The sequence below is a fragment of the Euprymna scolopes genome, chromosome 20, assembly GCF_053919585.1.
Source record: "Euprymna scolopes isolate OS-2025 chromosome 20, ASM5391958v1, whole genome shotgun sequence".
Taxonomy (NCBI): Eukaryota; Metazoa; Mollusca; class Cephalopoda; order Sepiida; family Sepiolidae; genus Euprymna; species Euprymna scolopes.
The window spans coordinates 1,161,643-1,184,254 of record NC_136501.1 but is presented as its reverse complement, the minus strand read 5'-3'; the positions used below and the strand labels follow the sequence as shown (position 1 = coordinate 1,184,254).

At 35.9% G+C, this 22,612-nt stretch overlaps 1 protein-coding gene across 5 annotated transcripts in view; it reads left to right on the top strand.

Moving 5' to 3' along the window:
- The window catches only part of LOC145241281 (uncharacterized), a 292,029-nt gene that overhangs the window by 96,171 nt on the left and 173,246 nt on the right, over positions 1–22,612 (top strand). For all 5 annotated transcript variants that reach the window (XM_080104025.1, XM_080104023.1, XM_080104024.1 and 2 more), the window contains exons 12-14: positions 4,129–4,282; positions 15,533–15,762; positions 16,914–17,090. In XM_080104025.1, the coding sequence (XP_079960151.1) occupies positions 4,129–4,282; positions 15,533–15,762; positions 16,914–17,090 (561 nt within the window). The remainder of the gene's footprint in view (positions 1–4,128; positions 4,283–15,532; positions 15,763–16,913; positions 17,091–22,612) is intronic.

Sequence of the window (22,612 nt, the reverse complement as noted above, 5' to 3'; positions counted from 1 at the left end):
ATCTAGAGTAACCCTTTCAAGGTTATCATGAGTCATTACACTACTGAGGAGCGGATATTTTTCGGTTGAATGAGTCAATATCAGAAACTCAAAGAGAATTTCAACAAAACTTCAACACAAGAAATTCCCCTACTCCCAATGCAATAAAAGCTATGGTGGCTCGAGCAAGGGTCTGTATGTGACCTCCCTAAATCTGGTAAACCCTGTACGGCAAGAAGTGATGAGAATCGTCAGAGATAAGCAAAGAGTGTGGCCGAGAATCCATCCACCAGTAAGAAGGAGATCAAGTCAAATTGAGGTCTCTAAATGAATGTGGTTCCAATAGGATGGTTCAACAGCGCATACGGCACGAGAAACATTAAATCTGCTCCAGGACATATTCAGCAGCTGAATAATTTCTCGTGGCTGTGAGATAAATTGGCCACTCCGCTCGCCAGATCTCACATGTGCAGATTTCTTCCTTTGGAGTTACCTCAAAGAGCGAGTATATGCAAACAAACCAGTTACAATAAATGCCCTTAAAAATAATATAGAGGAGGAAATTAGGGTCATAAGCCCTAAAACATTAAGTGATGTGCTGGACAATGCCCTGCAGAGAGCACAAGAGCGTGAAAATGAAAATGGTGGACATTTGAGTAACATCATTTTTCATAACTAAAATTAGACCTTGTGAAAAACATACCCTGGATTAAGTTGTGTAAATAAAATTAGAATAAGTAGACTATGATATTTTATTATATCTCAAGAAATCATGGAGAGGTTCATCTTCCTCCATATGAAAATTGGTAAGCATAACTTAAATATTGAGGAAGTTAATCAAATTTTAAATCCGTCATCTTCTTTTGGGACACCCTGTATATATGAAGTGACGGTGGCTAAATGATCAACGACACAGACTGACGATCTGGTTGTTCTAAGTTCGAATCCAGTTTATTCCACAAAATCATTTTCATTAGGGATCCTAATAGAAAGAAGATTATTCTATTACTAGCTGTTCCGCCCGGCTTTGCTCGGGCCCTATGTCCTGTTCATAACTTTATGCGCATATGCATATATATATATATATTAAAAAGTTTGACACATGTCCAAGTAACCTACATCTAAAATTTCAAGTGTTTAGACCCAAAATTGGCAGAGGACCTAGATAGAGTCTGTAAAGTTCAACTCTTTCAACTTTGACCTCCTGGTAGCCAAATTTTCGCCCAAAAACTGATTAAAAAGCTTGCTGCATGTCATTTATCCAGAAGAAGTCTTACAATAACGACAAGATGTTTGGATTATTTAGACTACTGTTCTCATCTTGAGAGTTATTTTCAAAACATTTCAGTCGATGTAACTTCCAACCTTCTTCAAATGTACCGTGTCAAACTTGAGAATCTTTCTATCAAACTTGGGAATCTGCACGGAATCTCGAACAGAATCCTTTATTTGATAAGTGGTGGTAGCATGTTCTTGTTCTGTCGGTCATGAGTGGATAGAAGTCCTAAATAATTTGAAGTTGTATTTTTGAGTGTTACCCACACTGAATGGATGAAATAATTGATAAAATTCAGTTGTAAGGTACATTTTTCTGAAATATGTATGTATGTATGTTATGTATATATGTATGTATGTATGTATGTATGTATGTATGTGTGTATGTATGTATGTATGTATGTATGTGTGTGTGTATGTGTGTGTGTGTGTGTGTGTAATGATAATAATGGAAACTGTGTATTCTTTTACCAGCAGGGGAGGGGAGGGGAGCACCCGACTTTGTTGGTCATAAAATACGCTTAATATATTTTAATTCATGCAGATTTCGTATTTATTATTACAGAACCAATTTTCTATTAAATATATATATACATTAGTTAGAATAGTAATAGGAATATACTGACCAAATTTTAGATAAAATCTTGAACCCTAATTAAAGTTATGGCACGGTATATATATATATATATATATATATATATATATATATATATATATATATATATATATATATATATATAGTGTCACGCAAAAGTATCAGATACATTACATTTTTCTTCATAACTTTAATTAGGGTTCAAGATTTTACCTAAAATTTGGTCAGTATATTCCTATTACTATTCTAACTAATATTTGAGCTAGTAATTACAAAATTAAAGTTTAGAAAGTTTATATTAAATGAAAAATATATATCAACTAGTGCAAAAGTATTGGATACATTGATTTAATATTTGGTTGCATAGCCTTTATTGCGTTCAACAGCTTCCTATTGCTTTCTATAGTTGCAGACATGTTTTTTGTAAATATATGCAGGTATTTTGCGCCATTCTTCTTTGCAGAAATGTTCTAGTTGTTGAATATTTTATGGATTCCTCTTGTGAACATTGATCTTCAATATTTTCCACAAATTTTCAATTGGGTTGAGGTCTGGAGATTGACTGGGCCAAATAAGAACGTCAATTCCGTTATTTCTAAGCCATTCTTTGGTTAGTTTGGTAGTATGCTTGGGATTATTGTCCTGCTGAAACACGAAATTGCTATTATGTCCCAACAAGTCAGAAGATTTCTGGGGGGTTTTCTCCAAAATCTCTCTGTACATGCGTCCATTCATTCTACTATTGAAGATTTCTAGTTCATCAGTACCTTTGGATGAAAAACACTTCCATACTATAATCGAACCACCGTCAAACTTTACCGTAGGAATGGTATTCTTTTTGTTATAGGCGGTGCCATTTTTATGCCATACATGTGTTGCTGTGTTTTTTTCCAAAGATTTCGATTTTCGTTTCGTCTGACCAGATTACCTTGTTCCAAAATTCTTGAAGTTGTTCCCCATATGTTTTAACATAATTCAAACGTGATCTGACATGTTTAAGCTTCAATAATGGAACTTTTCTTGGGACCTTGATACAAAACTTGCACGATTTAGAACTCTACTTGCTCACATTAATCCCAGCTTCTCTGAGGTCGGTTTGAATTTCACCACGAGTAAGAATAGGTTTTTTTTTTGTACCTTTCTGCTTACCCACCTTGATTTTTTTTTCTCCTTTAATTTCCTTGGCCAACCACATCTTGGAAGATTTGCAACAGCTTCACCAGGGTTTTTAAACTTTCTAATAACGTTTCCAACTGTACTAAGTGGTAGATTAAGTTCTCTTGATATTATTCGATACCCTTTCCCTTGTTTGTGCTTATCAATGATTTTTTGACGAATGTCTATTGACAACTCTTTAGTTTTAGACATTTTCACAAATGAACTGGTTGACTTTGAAGGAGTGAGCCCAAACTGGAAGAATTTTAGAAAATTAATATAAAGCTCTCCCATTTCTCAGTGATAACTCGTTTGCATTATTGCAACACGCTAAGCAAAAGTCATTTAAATTTATTTCAGAAAAATAATTTTTTAAAAGCGTATTCAATATTTTTGCATTTGTTAATTCATATCTTTCCTTAAATATAAACTTTCTAAACTTTGATTTTGTAATTACTACTCCAAATATAATTTAGAATAGTAATAGGAATATACTGACCAAATTTTAGGTAAAATCTTGAATCCTGATTAAAGTTATGAATAAAATTGTAATGTATACAATACTTATATAAATTTCAAACAAAATAAATGTCTTTATTTTGTAATAATGCGTTGCTTTGGCTTCAAACGTAAATAATACGTATTTTATTTTATTCAAACTCAACCAGCGCTTCTAAAGAACAAAAATCTTACAAGATTTTACTTATGAACCATCCTTAGTGTATGATTACTGTTTCCTGTTTATTTCAATGTTATGTGACAAGTAGATTAAAAGTTTATCAGTTCAATAATTACACAAAGACAGGCATACATTCATACCTCTACTGTTTTATTTATATAGATCCTGCCTCTATATATGTGTGTTTGTTTACGCGTGTGCATATTATTTTATATATATATATATATATATATATATATATATATATATATATATATATATATATATATATATGCCTGCTTTTCCCATTGTAAATAACATTGTTTTATTTATAGTGTTATGATTTTTTTTATCGTATTGTGAAGAAGTTGAACGGAAGACTACCTTTTCAGGTGGTATCACTTTCTTTTCAGTGCAAAATGTGTATTGAAATGAATATGTTCTTCCTCTTCTTTCTGCTGTACAGGGAGAGATCTATGGCGAAATGATCGAGAAGGAACAACAAATTTACGAAGACAATGAAGTGAGTCAACGACTGCAGGAACAGTTAGCAGACATGCTGGAGAGTATAGCCGTTGAAACGGCCAACATTAAGGACCTTGAACAGCAACTTCAGCAAGGTTAGCAGTGATCCAATTTAACTAATTTTGTGACGTAGTTTCTGGCCATTAGTAGGGCTATTTTAGACAAGGATAGCGTCTTTGTATATAAACAAGAACCATATCGAGATTTGATATATATTGGGGGTAGAAAAGTTAGTGAAGTGAGAAAATGCAGGATGTATACAGACGTACATGCATAATAAAAATGGAAATAAATGAAGTATTGAAACGATAGAAGATTCACCAGTTAGCAAGTGCTAACTAAAGCATAAACTGAGTTTGGAGCATATAGGTATAAGAACCCCATGAGATTGGAGGTACAAAAGCGACAGCTTTCAGTCGACACTGGTTGATCTTGACCTTCAGCATTTGTAAACAAAAAAAACAAAACAGAGTTCTGTTTTTTTGCCAACAAAATTTTTTTTGATGTAGGGTGTATTTTTTTATTTACAAAAAGTTTTAATAAAATTTTGGAACAAAACTTTTTAATAAAGTTTTGGAAGAAAACTTTCTAATAAAATGTTTTGAACAAAACTTTTTAATAAAACTTTTGAACAAAACTTTCTAATAAAAGTTTTTAAGACAAAACTTTTTAATAAAATATTTTAAATAAAACTTTTTAATAAAATGTCTTGAACAAAACCTTTTAATAAAAAGTTTTCAACAAATAATCAAGGGATAATTATTTTACATTTTCATACTTATATTACTTTTTGACATCTTTATTTTTTAAATAAGAAAATCGACTGTTAATATAGGTAAAGTTTTATTTTAAGAAGATAGAAGGGGAGGGAATAAATAGTTATTTTTTTAAATGTGGGTACAAAACTTTTGTGTCTCCGATCTCTTAGGGTCCTTCTACCCTACATGCTCCCAGAATTTTGTAAATGCAAAAATTGATAAAAATTGATAAGAATTTTGTAAATGCAAAAATTGATAAAAAACATTTTTATACAAGAATATAAAAGTTATTTTCCATAGTGAAAAAGTTCATTTATACAAACATGTGTTTAGTAAAGAAAGCTGAGTAAGTAGTCACAAGTCAATATGTACATTGTGTGAATAATATGCGTTAGTAAGATATGTATGTGAGTATTTGGCAGCGTGGCGGTGAGTATTTGTGTGCGTTGATTTACTTTATTCTTGTTACTGCATGTATAGATGTGAGTAGCAATTTTTTTCTGGTTGCTTGACTCTAATTAGTGTGTAAAACTATGCGTGCAAGATGAATAAGGTTTGTATGTTAGTCATTGAAAGTTCCTTTGCAATTTTCCCTCCTTGGTAAAAGGCATAGGGTGGGGCGCCTGGGGAATTTCAATAATCACTCAAAACTCGAAAATAAAATAAAATACTGATAGAAATCTACTCAGCAAATGTCACAGTGACAACTTAGCAACTCTGTACTACTTGCGCTTCGAATTAAATAAACGCTTTAAAATAAGTGAAAACATTAAAAACTTATCTAGGTAGGTGGACGAGTAACGTATCTTGTTTTTGGTAACATTTGTTTGTAATATGTTTGTTTCTTTACCACTTTTTTTCGGTTTGTTATCTATAGTAATAAATGCACGCATTTTTAAATTATGGACCCATGAACGTTGATGAAATATTTGTCGAATGGATTTTCAGGTCAGTGTAAATAAAAACATGTTGATTCCTGTTTTGTCAAATGGCATCATGAATTCCTTGCAATTCGATCACGTCTCAAACAGAAATTCACATAAAAGAATTCGGGGCTTAACAAACAAAAGAGGCAAAACATGAGATGATTGCGCAAGAGTAAAAAAAAAAAAAAAAAAAAAAAAAAGAGAAAAAAACTATTTCAACTATTTGTATGTCAAGAGGACTGGCTGAACGAAGTCTGCAGAAATGTCAAACTGGATTTATATAAATACTAGTTGACATGTGGTATGGTCCCTAGCTTTGGTAAAGGCTATTCTGGAGCGTCTTTGTTGGGGATATATACCATGTATACGTGTGTCTTCTAGGTGTTAGATTGTATGAGAGTGTATACACATTTGTATATACGTGTCACAATCATCTATATGACATGTGTATATACGTGTGTTCGTCCCTGACTGTCTAGCGTTGTGGTCGTCTAATCAAGAGTTTGTTGTGTGTGTTAGCATGTCCATTTAATAACAGTTCATGACGGGACAAGAACAATATACATAAATACCTTTGCAACACAAAAGACGAATAACACTTATTTGAAGTTTTACATCAGTCAATGGAAAAACATACTTGGTCCATCTTTAATCTTGTTTTGACAATGTGTCCCTAATAGTAGCCCTCTACATCAAAGTGGCAATATGCCTTGTTTGGGGTGAAAATGTAATAATAATAATAATAATAAAAAATCCTCATAAATGCTGCAAATGAACATTCATACACCTCGAAGTCTTGGTGGTATTTACAGCAGCTTTATTTACCGAATGTCCCCTCTCCACTGGAAAACTGCAGCGCTGGTCCTAGACATTCGATATTTTCCCCTACTTGGAGCCATTACTGTCCATGGACCACCTTTTTCCTTCTGGCTACCGACTTGGTCTGTTCTTTCTGACTCCCAACTCTTGATTTTTTTTTTTTTAATTCCATTTTGACTCCAAACAAGGCACATTGCCACTTTGATATAGGGGGCTACTATTGGGGACAGAGGTTGCAAGGATACTATGTAGGAAGTTGAGCAGCAAGATGTCTATTCACATTACACTTGAACTTCTGCATACCAGTACAGTTGAGAAAACATCAACCCGAAAGGGAGTTCCAGAGTTTAGCAGTTCTAGGGAAGAAACTATTAGAGTAGAAGGTCTTCTTACATCTAGAGATTTCTACTGTGTAGGGATGGGACTTGGCTGCTTGTCGAGTTTGTCGGAGGTATTTACGTCGAGGGGGTAAAAGGGCTTGTAGTTCGTCAGAGCATCCACCATTAAAATAGTTGTAAAAGGCAGAGGGATGCAACATTTCGTCGATGGGACAGTTGTTGAAGCTTGGATGACAGTACAGAACCTATCAGGTTGGCGACTCTCTTTTGAACCCTATCTAGGAGTGAGATTAACTGATACATGTCTTTTAAGCTCTCTCCTAAGATTCACGTCATCTTAAGTGACCTCTACGTTAGACTGTAGCGGTCAGACTTATTTTTAAATTATTGTTTGTGTTTTAACATTCTTTTCTATTAAAACATTTTGACATAAATAATTTTATCTGTAAATATTTATTTCACTATGATAACATTCTTTCTGACATTCTATTTTACAAATATTAATAACAATCATAATAATCGTCGACCAGCACATCTTTCGGCATTGCCCGGCCTATATATAACATACATACATACATACATACATGATAATTGCAACGTCTTGTCAGACGAGTGCCAATCCCTCAGACACATGATTTTTTTTAGTCCTACCGGCAAATTCACACACTCATGCAGACATGACACTGAAGACGGTCATTGATATACATACATATATATGCATAAATGCACACACACACATAAACACACACATATATCCATAAACATACACACATATATACATACATACATCATGCATAATGCACATACATACACACATGCATACATACACAAATACATACACATATATACACACACATATACAAATACAAACACACATATACATACATTTACACATACAAATACGTACACATATATGCACTTATACATACACATACTTTAACTACACATAGATACATATATATGCATTTATACACATACATCCACATATGCATATATGATGATTGCAACGTCTTGTCAGACGAGTGCCACTCCCTCAGACATTTAAAATCCATGATTCCAAATGTCTGAGGGAGTATCTATACAAATATGATGTTACAGAGTCTTAGCTTTGTACGACAGCTAAGTCTCTCTCTCGGTTCAAAATGTTGAGATCCAGCAACAAGCAAGAGCAAGATAGCTAGCAACAAATTAAACTGCAGACCAGCTTAATGCGGGTACTGGTCTTCCGCTTTATGGTTTTTTAAATTAGAGATTTGCTTCTCCTAGAAAGGTTGCTTTCACCACGGCTTACGGGAGCCCTCTCTACCCCAATACACATATACACACACACAAATATACACGGTGCTAGTTGGCCGTTGACCCCGAAAAAGAGTTCATTCGCCCTTTGGAAGGTCTTGTTTTTAATCCTTCAGGGTGACTAGCCACCCTCCTCACCAAACAAGTCTGGTGGGGGAACCAGTTTAGTCGCCGGTGACCCGACCATGAGGCAGGTAGTACTGGGTTACATGGTATCAGTAGCATATGATATGACCGGACATACATACATACATACATAAAATAAAATACTGAAATAATAGAAGGGTCACCAGGTAACAAGTGCTACCTAAACTCAAATAAAATAGTTGAAGAGCCACAAAGACTGGAATGGTACCATTAACACGAGTGACCTTTTCTGCTTCAGAATTTATTTTTCTACATAATCACCACCAAACTCAATGCACTTTTGCCAGTGATGGAGTGGTGTTCAGGTGTTCATGGACACCCAAAGCATACTTTATCACTCACATCTCTGTCGCCACTCTGAAATCGATGAACCCATCTCCTAACTATGCTGTCATCAACTTCATCGGCTTCATAAACGTCAATGAATGTTGATTGGTTGTGTTGTTTCTGCCAGGAGAGATTCAATAATGTATCTCTGCTTCTATATTATTATTTCAGTTCCTTACTGTAGCAAAATGTAGTAGGCAAAAATCAGGAACAAAGATAGGAAATAGTCAGTTTCGCCCTGCACCGCCCACCTCTAGAAGAGAGGGATTTCTTGGCTGTAATGACCGTAGAGAAAGAAGAAGAAGGAGACAGAAAAAAAAGGCAGAAGAAAACTCACTTCTTGCAGATTCATGGTTCGTCACAAAGAACAATCCAACCGCCAGAACCACCTACGCACAATCTGCAAAACACTTCCTGACTGCTTCCCAGCGTCCTGCCTTTATAGTGGCCGGGAATTATATATTTGCATAATCATGCGAGAGCACACTTGATTCTGCGAGAATTGCATGCGGTCAAAGCCAATAAAAACCCATGAACGCCATCTTGGAACTCTCTTCTGATCAGCCCGCAACACAACAACAGACGTATCCGAGGTAACCGCTCTTTATTTCCCTCCATTTCAGTTATTGCCAATTCCGCTACACTTACATCAAATAGCTTCATTGTCTTGAACGATTTCTATATAAAAAAAATGTTTAAAAGTCTATATTTGCTGATCAGTATTCGAGTAAGCTGGAACCATTGGTCGAGAGACAGCAGTTATTTTTTTTAGAGAAGATTCAATGTTTTCTAAGCGATTCTCCTTTTACAGAAATGATAAATCTGACCTCATTCCAACGATCTGTTTCAACTGAGAGAACATTCTTACACTTTAAATCTTCAATTTGTTGCCTAAAAGCAGACAGATGTACAAACGAACTGACGGACATATATTTCCCGATTGCGATAGATTTTATTGTTGGCGTCCTTCCGTCTAAATAAACGATGGAGAATTGCGCCTGAAGGTTGTCATGTTTAGTGGCAGCTGTTGCTGTGACTGAGCCGACTGATGCGGGAACGGCCGATTTTGTTGCACTTCCCGCAGGGATACCCTCCGTCAGGCTCTGCCTATTCTGCTGCTGATATCCTTTTGCGCCTGCTTTTCTTCTCCTTCCACTGTTCATCTCGTCTTTCCTCACTCAGCCGGACACATTTCTTGACTTTGACCCTCCAAGAGTCACTGTCTGCAGCATAGGTTCGAGGTCAACAGGGTTGATGTTGCCGGATTTTAAGTCCCTTTTGCAAACATCCTTAAATCTATTCTAGATTTTATGAGCTGTAGAAAAAAAAAGATAAAAGAAAAAATGTTGAAATGTGTTGTATTTGACCAGTGGTTCCCAACCATTGTGCCGTGGCACATAAGTGTGTCGCAAAATGATTACTGATGTAAGAAATAAGAGCTAGAAGCCATTTAATTTTATTTTGTTTAATGAACACATTAAATTTCTAAATCATGATGACACGGCTCAATTCAAAACCACCCAATTTCTGGAATCTCATTAGTTCGCACAAACTAATTGGTAAGCTTGTTTATGGTTTATATTAGTGATGGGACGATTAATTGGAATACCAGGAGTTTTCCAAAGTATTTGGCATCGACATCGAAGCTGAATAATTCAGATCCGATTCCGATATCAAGTCAATATCAGATATTGAATGCAGGATATGTTGATTTATGTGAATAAAAATTTCCTCATTTAATCTTCTTTATTTTTATTAGTATTTTATTGCAAAAAGGCTTCAGAAAATATTTATTTTTTGCTGTAGGTGTGCCACGAAAATTTAAAAACCGTAATAGTGTGCCAGCATGTAATAAAGGTTGGCAACACTGGTTTAGGCAAATATGCCAGCTTGAATATATTAGATGTTTACTTGGCACTTTATGGCTGCCGCACAGAAACGACTTTGATCTTTCCTTGTGAATCAGACTTTAAAACCGCATTATCATGCTCTGAATATTTATTTCAGTTTTTGTTAGATTAAACCTCAATAAACAAAATGGTGAGATGTGCTCGTGCATCCATCTGATCACCATTGAACGGGATGTAGCAGGTTGTGAAATGACGTTACACAAAGATTGGAGTTCAGACGAGCACCTACCATGGACATAACGATGAAACAAGGATAGGCTCGCAACGTCTCTTCTGTGGGAGAGAGGTTGCAGAGTAGAGAAAAGGGCATCCCCCACTAAGCCACAAAGTCTATTTTGTACTCTGTCAAGGCAGGATAGGCTGTTTTTAGCAGCTCCTGCCCAGATATGGCAGCAGTATTCCATCCTTGGACGTACTTGGCTTTTATATAGATAGAGAATTGCATCAGTAGTGAGATATCTTCGGGAGTGGTAGAAAGATCCCACCATCTTTCCAGCGACCTTGGCAACAGACTTGATGTACGTGTTCCATTTCAGATCAGGAGTAAAGGTCAAACCCAGAAGCTTGTCAAAACACGGGGCCTCTCTCAGACGAGAGCCATCCATCACAATTGATGCCAGCTGGGGATCAGAGCGTTGATGATGTAAGGATAGGAGTTTGGTTTTGGATGCATTAAAGGTAACCAGCCACGTCTTCCCCCATGGAACCACACGCTCGAGATCAGAGGAGAGAGAATCAGAGAGAGGTTTGTCATTTACAGCCTTTGATGTGTTGCCGTAGATCGTCATGTCATCAGCATAGATGTCAACGAATGATTTAAGTATGTGTTTAGGGAGGTCATTCAGGAAGAGAGTTGGGCCCAGGATTGACCCCTGAGGGACTCCAGCATTAATACTGCAGGCCTCTGATTTTTGTCCATCGACCACTACTCTTATGAGCCTATCGGAGAGAAATAATTTAATGATTGAGAAAACATTTCTAGTTATACTGTAGCTGGAAATCTTGTGAAGTAGACCCCTATGCCATACCTTGTCGAAAGCTTTTGGTATGTCAAGAGCAATTGCCCTAGAAAGGAAGCCTTTGTCAAGAGATTCACTAATCCTTTGAGATATAACCGTCAGCACACCTGCAGTAGATCTTGCAGAGCGGAAACCATATTGTGTGTCACTAAGAAAGTTGTTTCTGTTGAGGTGGTTGACTATTTCTCTATTTAATATAGATTCCAGCAACTTACTCATAACACACAGGAGACTTATTGGTTGAATAACTGCACACCAGGTTGAGAGAAGAATTGTCCTAAAAAGAACAGGATTTGTCCTGAGAAAAACTCATAGAACGCAAGATTACAAAACAAAAAAAAATAATGGTCGCATATAAGCCCTGTATGTAAAATCTTAATAATCACTTAAAATTCGAAAATTAAATACGCTACTGGTAATGAAATTATGCAATTAGGTTGAACATTACATTTTTGCGTGAATGATGACATTTATTTGATGTGTTTCTGTTTACTTTTCGATTTTTGAGCGATTATTAAGTGTCCACGTGCAGGGCTTATGGGCTGCCATTTGTTTTCGTTCTAACAGAACAATGGACTGTTGTTTTGTTTTGAACAAAAAACACTTTAAAATAAGTTAAAACACAAAAAAACTTTTTCAGGTGGGTAGAAGAGTAACTTACATTGCCTTTGGTAATATTTATTTGTTGTATTTATTTATTTTTTTACCCCTGTTTTGTTCTATTAGTTACAGTAAGAAATGCCTGGAAAGTCTTTAGATGACAATCGCATCTCCTGAAAATCTTGGTAAAGTGATGGTTGAATTACCAGCAGCTACCTCATCAGAATTTAAAGCATCTTCTATTTTGTGGCCTAGGAAATCTATCGTTCAGTGAAGACCATTGATCCCTCTGGAGGGCTACAGGGTGTAGTATCTTCCATACAAACTGGTATTGCCTGATGCGGCCCCTCCCTTTCGAAAGAAAGTGCTGCACCTGGCAGTATCTCCCATTCAGGCTAGTTTTCCTTTTTCTATCTAAACCTCCTACTCAGATCGCAATTTGGGCGAAAATGGCCACAAATGTATAAAAACTAGTGTTGAGATATTTAATCGGAATCAGGAATCAGAAAATTCAAAACTTGTTTTACTTGAACGTCACCACTTATCAAGGCCAGAAGGCCACCCAAGGATGAGGTTTGATGAGTGTTAGCTAGCTGGTGGGACAACTCCGTGATGATCAGTAATGGTGGAACTTATGTAGAACTTAGTTATTTAAGAGGACAGATCAACAAAAACTTATTTAAATCGGACTTTTTGAGGTATTGGAATCGGAAAATTTTTTACTTATTTTCCGATGCCAAAAACGATTATTTTATATTTTTTCTTTTGTTTATTTTTGTTTAAAACTGAAATTTTACATTGGCGCCCCTAATGATAAAATGATAAATATTTATTCATTTTAAACGATCAAGAAAACTAAAATTTTATACCCACCCATGCATCAGTGTATTTTTATGTTTGCATATATTACATAGTTTTTATGGTATTCTAAAAATAAAAAAATAATATTTAAAGGTTATAAAAGAATTGGAATACATTACATAGTTTTTATGGTATTCTAAAAATAAAAAAATAATATTTAAAGGTTATAAAAGAATTGGAATCAAGAAAAATATTGGGATCGTCTCATCACTAATAAAAACGTCCAGGAATTTATGCAAAAAAAAAAAAATCCGAAAAGTGAATAAACCATGAAACTGCAGTTAAGTGTTAAGATAATCTACCTTTATTATTATTTCTTATTGTTATAAATATCGATCTGAAAATATATTGAGGCTCTTATACTTTACATGTACAAATGTGATACTATCGACCTTCAGCCCCTTTAGTGTTAGGCAGTAGGGGAGAAAGAGTAAACAGAAATATAACAAAAAAAGAGGAAAAAGGTTTATCAGCAGAACAATGGAGAGGAAGTTGTTCACCATGGTACACAACGAGAACTAAATAGGAATGTTTTTCAAGGTGTGGCAGTGATTTGGGACAAAAGAGCAAACAATGAAAGTCAATGTGTTTGGGGTTGTTTTGCAGTCAGTTTTGGGATTTTGCAACAATTTGCAATGATTTTCAAATGGTTTTGGGTTTTCAATGTTTGACAATAGTTGTGTATTTAGACATGATTGAAGGAAGGCCTTGGCTTGGACCAGAACGTTAGATCGAGATGAGCTGATATCAACTGATGAATATGGCTTTGACAGAACCTATTGACCTTAGCATATAGAGGATCGATAGTGTCACACACACACCCAGAGAGCAACAGATATTTGCAGAATTTGTTGGATTTTGTGTTTTTTATGCTTTGTTTTATTTTATGTGATACTAACAATGTTTCCTCTCCTCCTACGAGTTAGTAAGTAAAAAAAAAGGATAAGTTTATCAGCAGAACAATGGAGAGGAAGGTGACATGCCTTTGATTAACAATCCTATGTCAGCTTCGTTTTGTGTAAGACTGGGTATAAAGGTCAATGAGTTTTGCAACAGTTGGAGACGGTTTACAGACGACCTTAAGTTTGTGACTGTTGACAACAATTACATTTGAGAACAATTGGGAGTTGGGCATCGTTGAAGGTAAGTCGTGGTTTGGATGAGATTGAGATAATCTGACATCAACTGACAAATGCGGCCCCAACAGAATCTAGATATGGATTTTAGTATGTGAAGAATCGATAGTGTCACACACATCCAGAATTCAACTGATATTTGCAGAATGTGTTGGAGTTTGTGGTTTGTATCATTTTGTTTAATTTTATACTTGTGAGCCAGTGCACTCCTTTGGCAGCTGCCAATTCGTGGGAGACGATGACATGGCCAGAAGAGAAGATGAAGTAGATGAAACCAGAGAAACAATATTGCAGTTGGCAATCATTGTCGAGCATGGGGGATGGGGCACATGGTCTTACACAAAGTCTGTTGTCAGGGCTTTTTATAATACACTCGGTAACTTTAATAAATGCAATTTTAGGAGTTAATTGGTGACCCTTTTTGTCTGCTGGAAATCATTATTTTTAGATCTAGTCCACCAATATGTCCTTTTATTCATTTATTTTTTTTTTAATGGAAATAGCTTCAGGCAAAGCATGAAGCCACTTTATGTAAGGAACTAACAAGAATGAAAAATGATTATCACAATGACAGGGAATGACAATTGGTCAGTTATGAAAAGGGCAAGGTTAAAAATGAATGGAAAACAGTCAGTAGGAAGGGAATTCCACAAACTGTTCTTGTAAAAAATGTTACTGGAATAGGAAGCTGTACTACAGAGATCATAATCCATCAATCAAATCTAAAGACTTTGTGCATCTTGCACATCATATCTTGCACATCATATCTTACACATCATATCTTGCACATCATATCTTACACATCATATCTTACACATCATATCTTGCACATCATATCTTGCACATCATATCTTGCACATCATATCTTGCACATCATATCTTGCACATCATATCTTGCACATCATATCTTACACATCATATCTTGCACATCATATCTTGCACATCATATCTTACACATCATATCTTGCACATCATATCTTGCACATCATATCTTGCACATCATATCTTACACATCATATCTTGCACATCATATCTTGCACATCATATCTTGCACATCATATCTTACATATCATATCTTGCACATCATATCTTGCACATCATATCTTCACTGAATGCAACAAACACATTAATGCAACTTTTTTTTTTCCTTCCTCACATTTCTTTGCTCAAGATATATTTTCGTAAATTTTTATTGTTGTTTTCAATAGATGTTGAACCTGCAAGTCCTGAGGCCAAAGAACTGAGACAAGAATTAGGCAGCGTGGTTACTGGTTTGCAAACTGATTTGGCAAATGTTCAACACAAAAATCACAAACAGACGAAACATATTGAACAGTTGTTGAGTGAAAGGGAAAAGCTGCAAGATAAAGTCACTGATTTAACAGCATTGTTAAATAATGCCAACCAAGATGGCCAACTTGTGGAAACGTTGAAGAAGGTAAGTTTAAAAGTTAATGAAAGGAAATCCACTCTTTGAAACACTCGAAAAAGAAAAAGAAGAAAGCAAAAAAACAAAAACCAAAAGAACAAAATAACAACCGTTCAATTTCTGAAGATGAATATTTTATTAGTCAAAAATTTGAAAGAAAAAAAATTCAAAATGGTATCAACGATCCAATAATTTCATCAGACTTTACAGAAATAATACGATTCGGTAATCAAAACATGTATAACTAAGCAGATAAAACAGTAATATATTATATATTTGCTCTGCAATAGTATTGAACACTCTCTTCAGGTTTTTATTAATTATCATTTTTGCTATATATATATATATATATATATATATATATATATATATATATATATATATGTATATATATATATATACTATGAGGTATATTTGGTAAAAACAAGGATAAAAGTGCTCAATACGTGAGTAGAGCCAAATATGTTTTTATTATTTCAACCTCGAAAATTTAAAAATGGGTACGTGGGAGGTCACCCGATTTTTATGTTTTAAACTGTTTTGCAACTGCACATGCGCGGTCGGTAAATATGACAACTTCCTTATGTTAAGTATGAGCTGGTTTGGAAACACTCTTTGAAATTCATGTCAAGCTGATGTAATGGTTATCGTACTTGACTCACTGTCTTTAGGTTTTGGTTTCGATCTCAGCTCGAGTATTATTTATTCACATACAAGAAGTGACTGTTTAGAAAAGTATAATATTCACATGCACGTGTTTCAGTTTTTATCCGCTTTTTTTTTTCATTTTCTTTTAAAGGATTTAACATTATGTTTAATATATACAGCATTTCTGTTCGTCATAAATGAAAATTCTTCATTAATTAAAATATAATACTTATGCATATTTTACGACCGGGCAACGCCGGGTATATCTTCTAGTCTGCTATATTTTCTTATAGCATTTAAAAAATATTTTCTTATAGCATTTAAAAAATATTTTCTTATAGCATTTAAAAAATATTTTCTTATAGCATTTAAAAAATATTTTTTTATAGCATTTAAAAAATATTTTCTTATAGCATTTAAAAAATATTTTCTTATAGCATTTAAAAAATATTTTCTTGGATTATTTTTTTATGAATTAATGGATTCTAATTACTAACTTTTTTCTTTATCAGCACATCACAAAAACAGAACAAGCATTGCTTGAACATCAGCAATTCTCAGGTCAGTTAGAAAAAGAGCTTGAACTCCAAGAAGAAGAAGAAAAAGATCTTCAAGAACAACTCCAAGAAGCAATCCTTAATGTGGATGATCTTAAACAAGAACTTGACGACACGGAACGAAGGACGCAAGTAAGATCTTAATTGTATAATGAATCTATTTCTCTAATCCAGTGGTTCCCAACATTAGTGTACTGTGAAATGATTATTGGTGTGCAGCAGAGAAATAATAACTGCCTTGACAGAGTACAAAATAGACTTTGTGGCTTAGTGGGGGATGCCCTTTTCTCTACCCTGCAACCTCTCTCCCACAGAAGAGACGTTGCAAGCCTATCCCTGTTTTATCGTTATTTCCATGGCAGGTTCTCGTCTGAACTCCAATCTCTGGTCCCCCCTCGCCAATCTTTCACGAGAAACACCCGTCTAGCTGAATCCACTGTGAAAAATTTCCCCCACTCTTTATCTGTGCCTAAATCAAAACGTAGATTCCATGAACGAAGCTTCTTTCTTAGAACTGCACGCCTGTGGAACTCTGTTCCGTTTGCCTGCTTCCCACCTGACTACAACCTGGATGCCTTTAAGTCCAACATTAACAAATTCCTAATGAACCGCCCTCTTAAGTAAACACTTCATTAAATCTCCACACTAACGTACTGTACTTGCAATAACCCTTATCCCTGAGTGGCTTCCGGGCCTTTATAAGTGGTGACCACCGTGTAAAAAAAAAAAAAAAAAGCTAGAAATCATTTTATTTCATTTTCTTTAATAAAGACATTGAATTTCTTAATTATTATTACTCAATTCAAAATCGCTGAATTTCTGGAATCTAAGCGTTTTGAATATATTAATTGGTTAGATTTTCATGGCTTATATTAGTGCCTAGCATGGATACCTGGCGTTGCCCGGGTGGACATGAAGTTTGGTTTGGATACAGCTGCTATACTAAGGATATTGAACTACGCCCAGAAAAGAACAGAATCGCCCCCAAAAAGGTAACAACTTCCTCACCAGATTTTTTTGCAGAAGGCAAACGAAGAGAAGCACTTTTTGTTGCCTGTCTGCTGGACCCCCCCCCCCAAAAAAAAAATTAATAAATCGAAACAACTTTTGTTTCAATCAAAATAGAAGCGAATGCCCATGTGACCGGAAAAAAAAAAAAAAAAGTTAGCCATGGTAGGCAGGCTCGAAATTTAAACACAAAAGGGGGAAAGAAAGGAAAAACGTAACTGGCAAAGGTTTTTGCCCACCAGACCACGACAACTTATGACGTCATGACCCTGCAAAATAACGTTTTTAAACATACTTTCAGTTTACTGCGTGACTTGCGAAAATCTTTTTTTTTTATTACATTTTCACCCCAAACAAGGCACATTGCCACTTTGATGTAAGGGCTACTATCAGGGGAATAAGCTACAGGGGTACTATGTAGGGAGTTGGTCAGCAAGATGTCGGTTCACGTTACACTTGAACTTCTGCATGTCAGTACAGTTGGGGGAGCAGGAATCCAGAAGGGAATTCCAAAGTTTAGCAGTTCTGGGGAAGAAACTACTGGAGTAGAAGGCTCTCTTACATCTAGGGATCTCAACTGTGAAGGGGTGGAATTTTGCTGCTTGTCGGGTTTGTCGGGGGTATTTACGTTGAGGGTGTACAAGTGCTTGCAGTTCTTCGGAGTATTCACCGTTAAAGTACTTGTAGAAAAGGCAGAGGGATGCAACATTTCGTCGATAGGACAGACACTGAAGCTTAGATGACAGTTCAGGACCTATTAGGTTGGCGACTCTCTTTTGAACCTTGTCCAGGAGTGAGAGACTAGTAGCAGATGCACCAGCCCAAATATAACAGCAATACTCCATACATGGGCGAATGGTGGCCTTATAGAGGTACAGGATACTTTCGGGCGTTAGTAGCTTTCGAGTACAGTAGAGAGAACCTACCTTTTTCACAGCGGTCCTGGCAATGCTGTCAATGTAATTGTTCCAACTCATATTTCCTGTGAACGTTAGGCCGAGGAGTTTAAAAGATGTGCTTTCAGATAAAGAGTCTTTGGCCATTGCTATTGGTGGTAGAGAAGGTTTCGTGTAGTTATTGAAGGAAACAAGTTTAGTTTTGGCAGCATTGAATGTGACCATCCATTTTTGTCCCCATTCCACTACAAAATGGAGGTCATCCTCTAGTGTTTCTGCCATTTATTTAGATATGTGTTCATTTATTTTCCTGTCATGTCTGTTATAGAGCATGGTGTCATCAGCATATATACCCATCCCACAGACAATTTTGTCAGGGAGGTCATTTATGAATATTAGGAATAATAGAGGTCCAAGGATAGACCCCCTGAGGCACTTCCACATTTATATCATATTGTTTAGATGTACGACCGTCGAGGACAACCTGAATTTTTCTCTTATCTAAAAAGGATTTAATTACGTTAAGTATTCTTCCAGTGATACCGTATGATCTGATTTTCCTGAGAAGACCTTCATGCCATACACTGTAAAAATCCTGACAGAAAAAGTGACCACCCCTTGCAAGAAATGGTTCAGTTGACCACCTTTCAGATACTATATATCTAAGGGATCTCTCTTTCAGATGGTACTGGTTTCGATGAGGTTCAATGCCACTGACGAAAGTTTTTAGCGAACACACAAACACACGCACAAACACACAAACAAACCAACGTTTGAGATTAATATAATAGAAGAATATGGGACAATTATTCAGAATATCACAAGTTTTTCAAAGCATTGAGAACTGAAGTTAAATAATTCGAACTTGTTTTAATACAGGATATGTTCATTAATGTGAATAAAAATTTTCATTAAATGATCTTAGTTTTTTATTCGTATTTATTTGCGAGAACAAAATGTAACACAAGGTCGTTTGTAACGTAAGGGAAAACGAGCTCCCCAAAAAGGGGCACTCTGGAAGTAGGCAAAAATACAAATTACCTTAGTTGGTTGGTTGTTTTTGTTTTACGGCATATCAACCCTTTTCGGGTTATTCAACGCCGAATCCAAAGATTTTGAAGAAAAATTTTTTAGTAGAATATATTTGTTGTTTTCAAGTCGGTTTCTATTTAACCCATAGTTGGAACCCTAACAGGTACTACCACTCCGGGTCAGAGTGGACCTGGGAGCAATAGTAATTAAAGGGTGGCTCCACACTCCCCAAAGCCCGCAAGCTGGGGCCTCACCACTGGATATAGTTTAAGGTCATATCCAGGACCCCCATTGAGGGACTTTTACCCTCTGCAGGGGGGCAGTCGGTGTATTCTAATGCCCCGCCGACAGGGCTCAAATTACCTTAGTATAGAAGGGTTTCCCCTACATTGTCTAAAGACAAATTGACTTAAGTGTAGCATTAGAACAGATACTACACTGTGATCTTAACCCGATTTTATTGCAGAAAGCCTTTTCCGAATGGAGAATATTTTTTGTGATAGGTGTGCCGTGAAAATGAAAAAACTTAATAGTTGTTCACCATGTATAGAAAGGTTGGGAACCACTGCTGTAATCATCTTTAAAGTCTATCATGATTCACTTAAAAACAGAGACAGAAGTGAAAGTTTTTGACTTTTAATCAAATGACCTTTTTAATCAAAATAAAAAAAAAGTAGAAACTAATTTTCTTATCTCTTGATTGTTGAGATTGTTTTTTTTTTTTGTGTGTGGGTGTTTATGTGGCAGACATGGACTTGAATTCACATTCATATTTGTCAAATAAAGACACAAACACAACACAGATTTATAAAAAAAAAAAGTATGTCTTTATTATTTGTACTTCTATAAAATCAAGTTGTTTTGCATCTCATTAACTTTGTCACCAGAAGTTTACAAGTTGCAGCATAGCAAAGAGGGAACTGAAAATGATTAGCAGTGAAGGAAAATATTTCGATAAATTGGAAATCACAACCCATTTCTGGTATTCTGCCTTGCGTGTCTTCATTTTATTATGTTTATGGACATGCCCACGACAATTGTAATTTAAGTCTGTTCTGATACTGTACCCCAAATCATCTGTTTCTTCCTCCATTAAAACAGACTTAAGTATTTTTAGATTGTAGGTCACATCTGATCCAGCATCTATAAAGTAACCCCCCCTTTTCATTAAAAAAAAAAAAAATGGCATCTATTGAATCGTTAATCAAATTCACAATTTTTTTCAGTGATTGGAGCATATTTGGTACAAATAACCTACCTTAAATGAATCCAGAAGCAGACGCCATCCATCAGCACACATAACTGAAGCAGATTACGCAGACGATATTGTTCTGTTCGTAAATAACACTGCTGATATGCAAGCGATGTTATGTGAGCTAAAAAATCTGCAAATGACATCGGTCTTTAATGCGGATAAGACAAAGTTTATGACTTTCAATGCGGAGGGGAGATCAAAGCTCCAGATGGAGCAACACTGAAAGAAGTCACTGAGTTTACATAACTGAGCAGCAACATAGGTTTCATGGAGAGAGATATCGAAATTCTCTTCCCAAAAGCACGGGCTGCATTGAATAAGCTGCAGTCATTATGGACTTCAAGGCTAACTGACAAACTGGAAAGACAGTTCTTCAGAGCAGTGGTTTATGATGCTACAACCTAGACACTCACCAAAAGATTGTAAAGAAAGCTAGACGACATGTACACCTATATGCTATGAACAGTATTAAATATATCTTCACAAGATCATCCCACGAAGCAGCAACTTTATGGCAACCTACCTGCCATATATACTACTGTCAGGGAGTGACGTCTACGATTTGCCGGTCACTGCCAAAGGAGCAAACAAGAGCTGGTGAGAAATGTATTGTTGTGGACTCTGCGGCACAGGCGCACTACTATAGGACTACCTAGATCCACTACATCCTGCAAATCGCATATGACGCCAACTGTGATCCTGAAGATCTGAGACAGCTGACAGAAGACAAGGAAATCTGGGGAGATTCACATTGGTCCAGTTAAGAAGCCCGACCACACACACACACACACACACACACACACACACACACACACACACACACACACACACACACACACACACGCACACACGCACACACACACACACACATATAAACTACAGTGTAGGCCAAGTTTCAATTGTGAGACCATGTATTTTCAATCGCCAACCTCTATGCTGTGTGCTGTGAGTTTTTTCTTCATTTTCTTTTCTCGTTCTGGCTCTGTTGTCAAGGGGAAGCACTAGTCCATACATTAAAAAAAAACACTCGAGAAACACAGAACCCCAACACATTCTGCAGGTATCCGTTGTACTATGCATGTGTGATATCATCGACCTTCTAAATGCTAACGCTCACATCTTAGTTATCTATCGAGGCTGCTTTGTCATGGTTAACGTCAGTTTATCTCACTTTGCTCTGAGTTGCAAGCTGCCTTTAACTGTTGCAAACTTAAGACTGTCTGTAGTACTTTTTCCCCTTGTAAACTGTCCGTAAACTGTAAACTGACGCAAAACTCACTTCATTTCTCAACTGTTTGTAAATTAACTCTAAATACATTGACTACTATTTCCAGTCCTTCGTTCCAATCACCATCATACCTTGATTAACCTCCGTTTTTTTAGATGGATTTTATGTGCGTTTGTTAATAACTCCTTTCACACTCTTGTCTTTCTACTAACTTTATTTCTTATTTGTTTTGCTG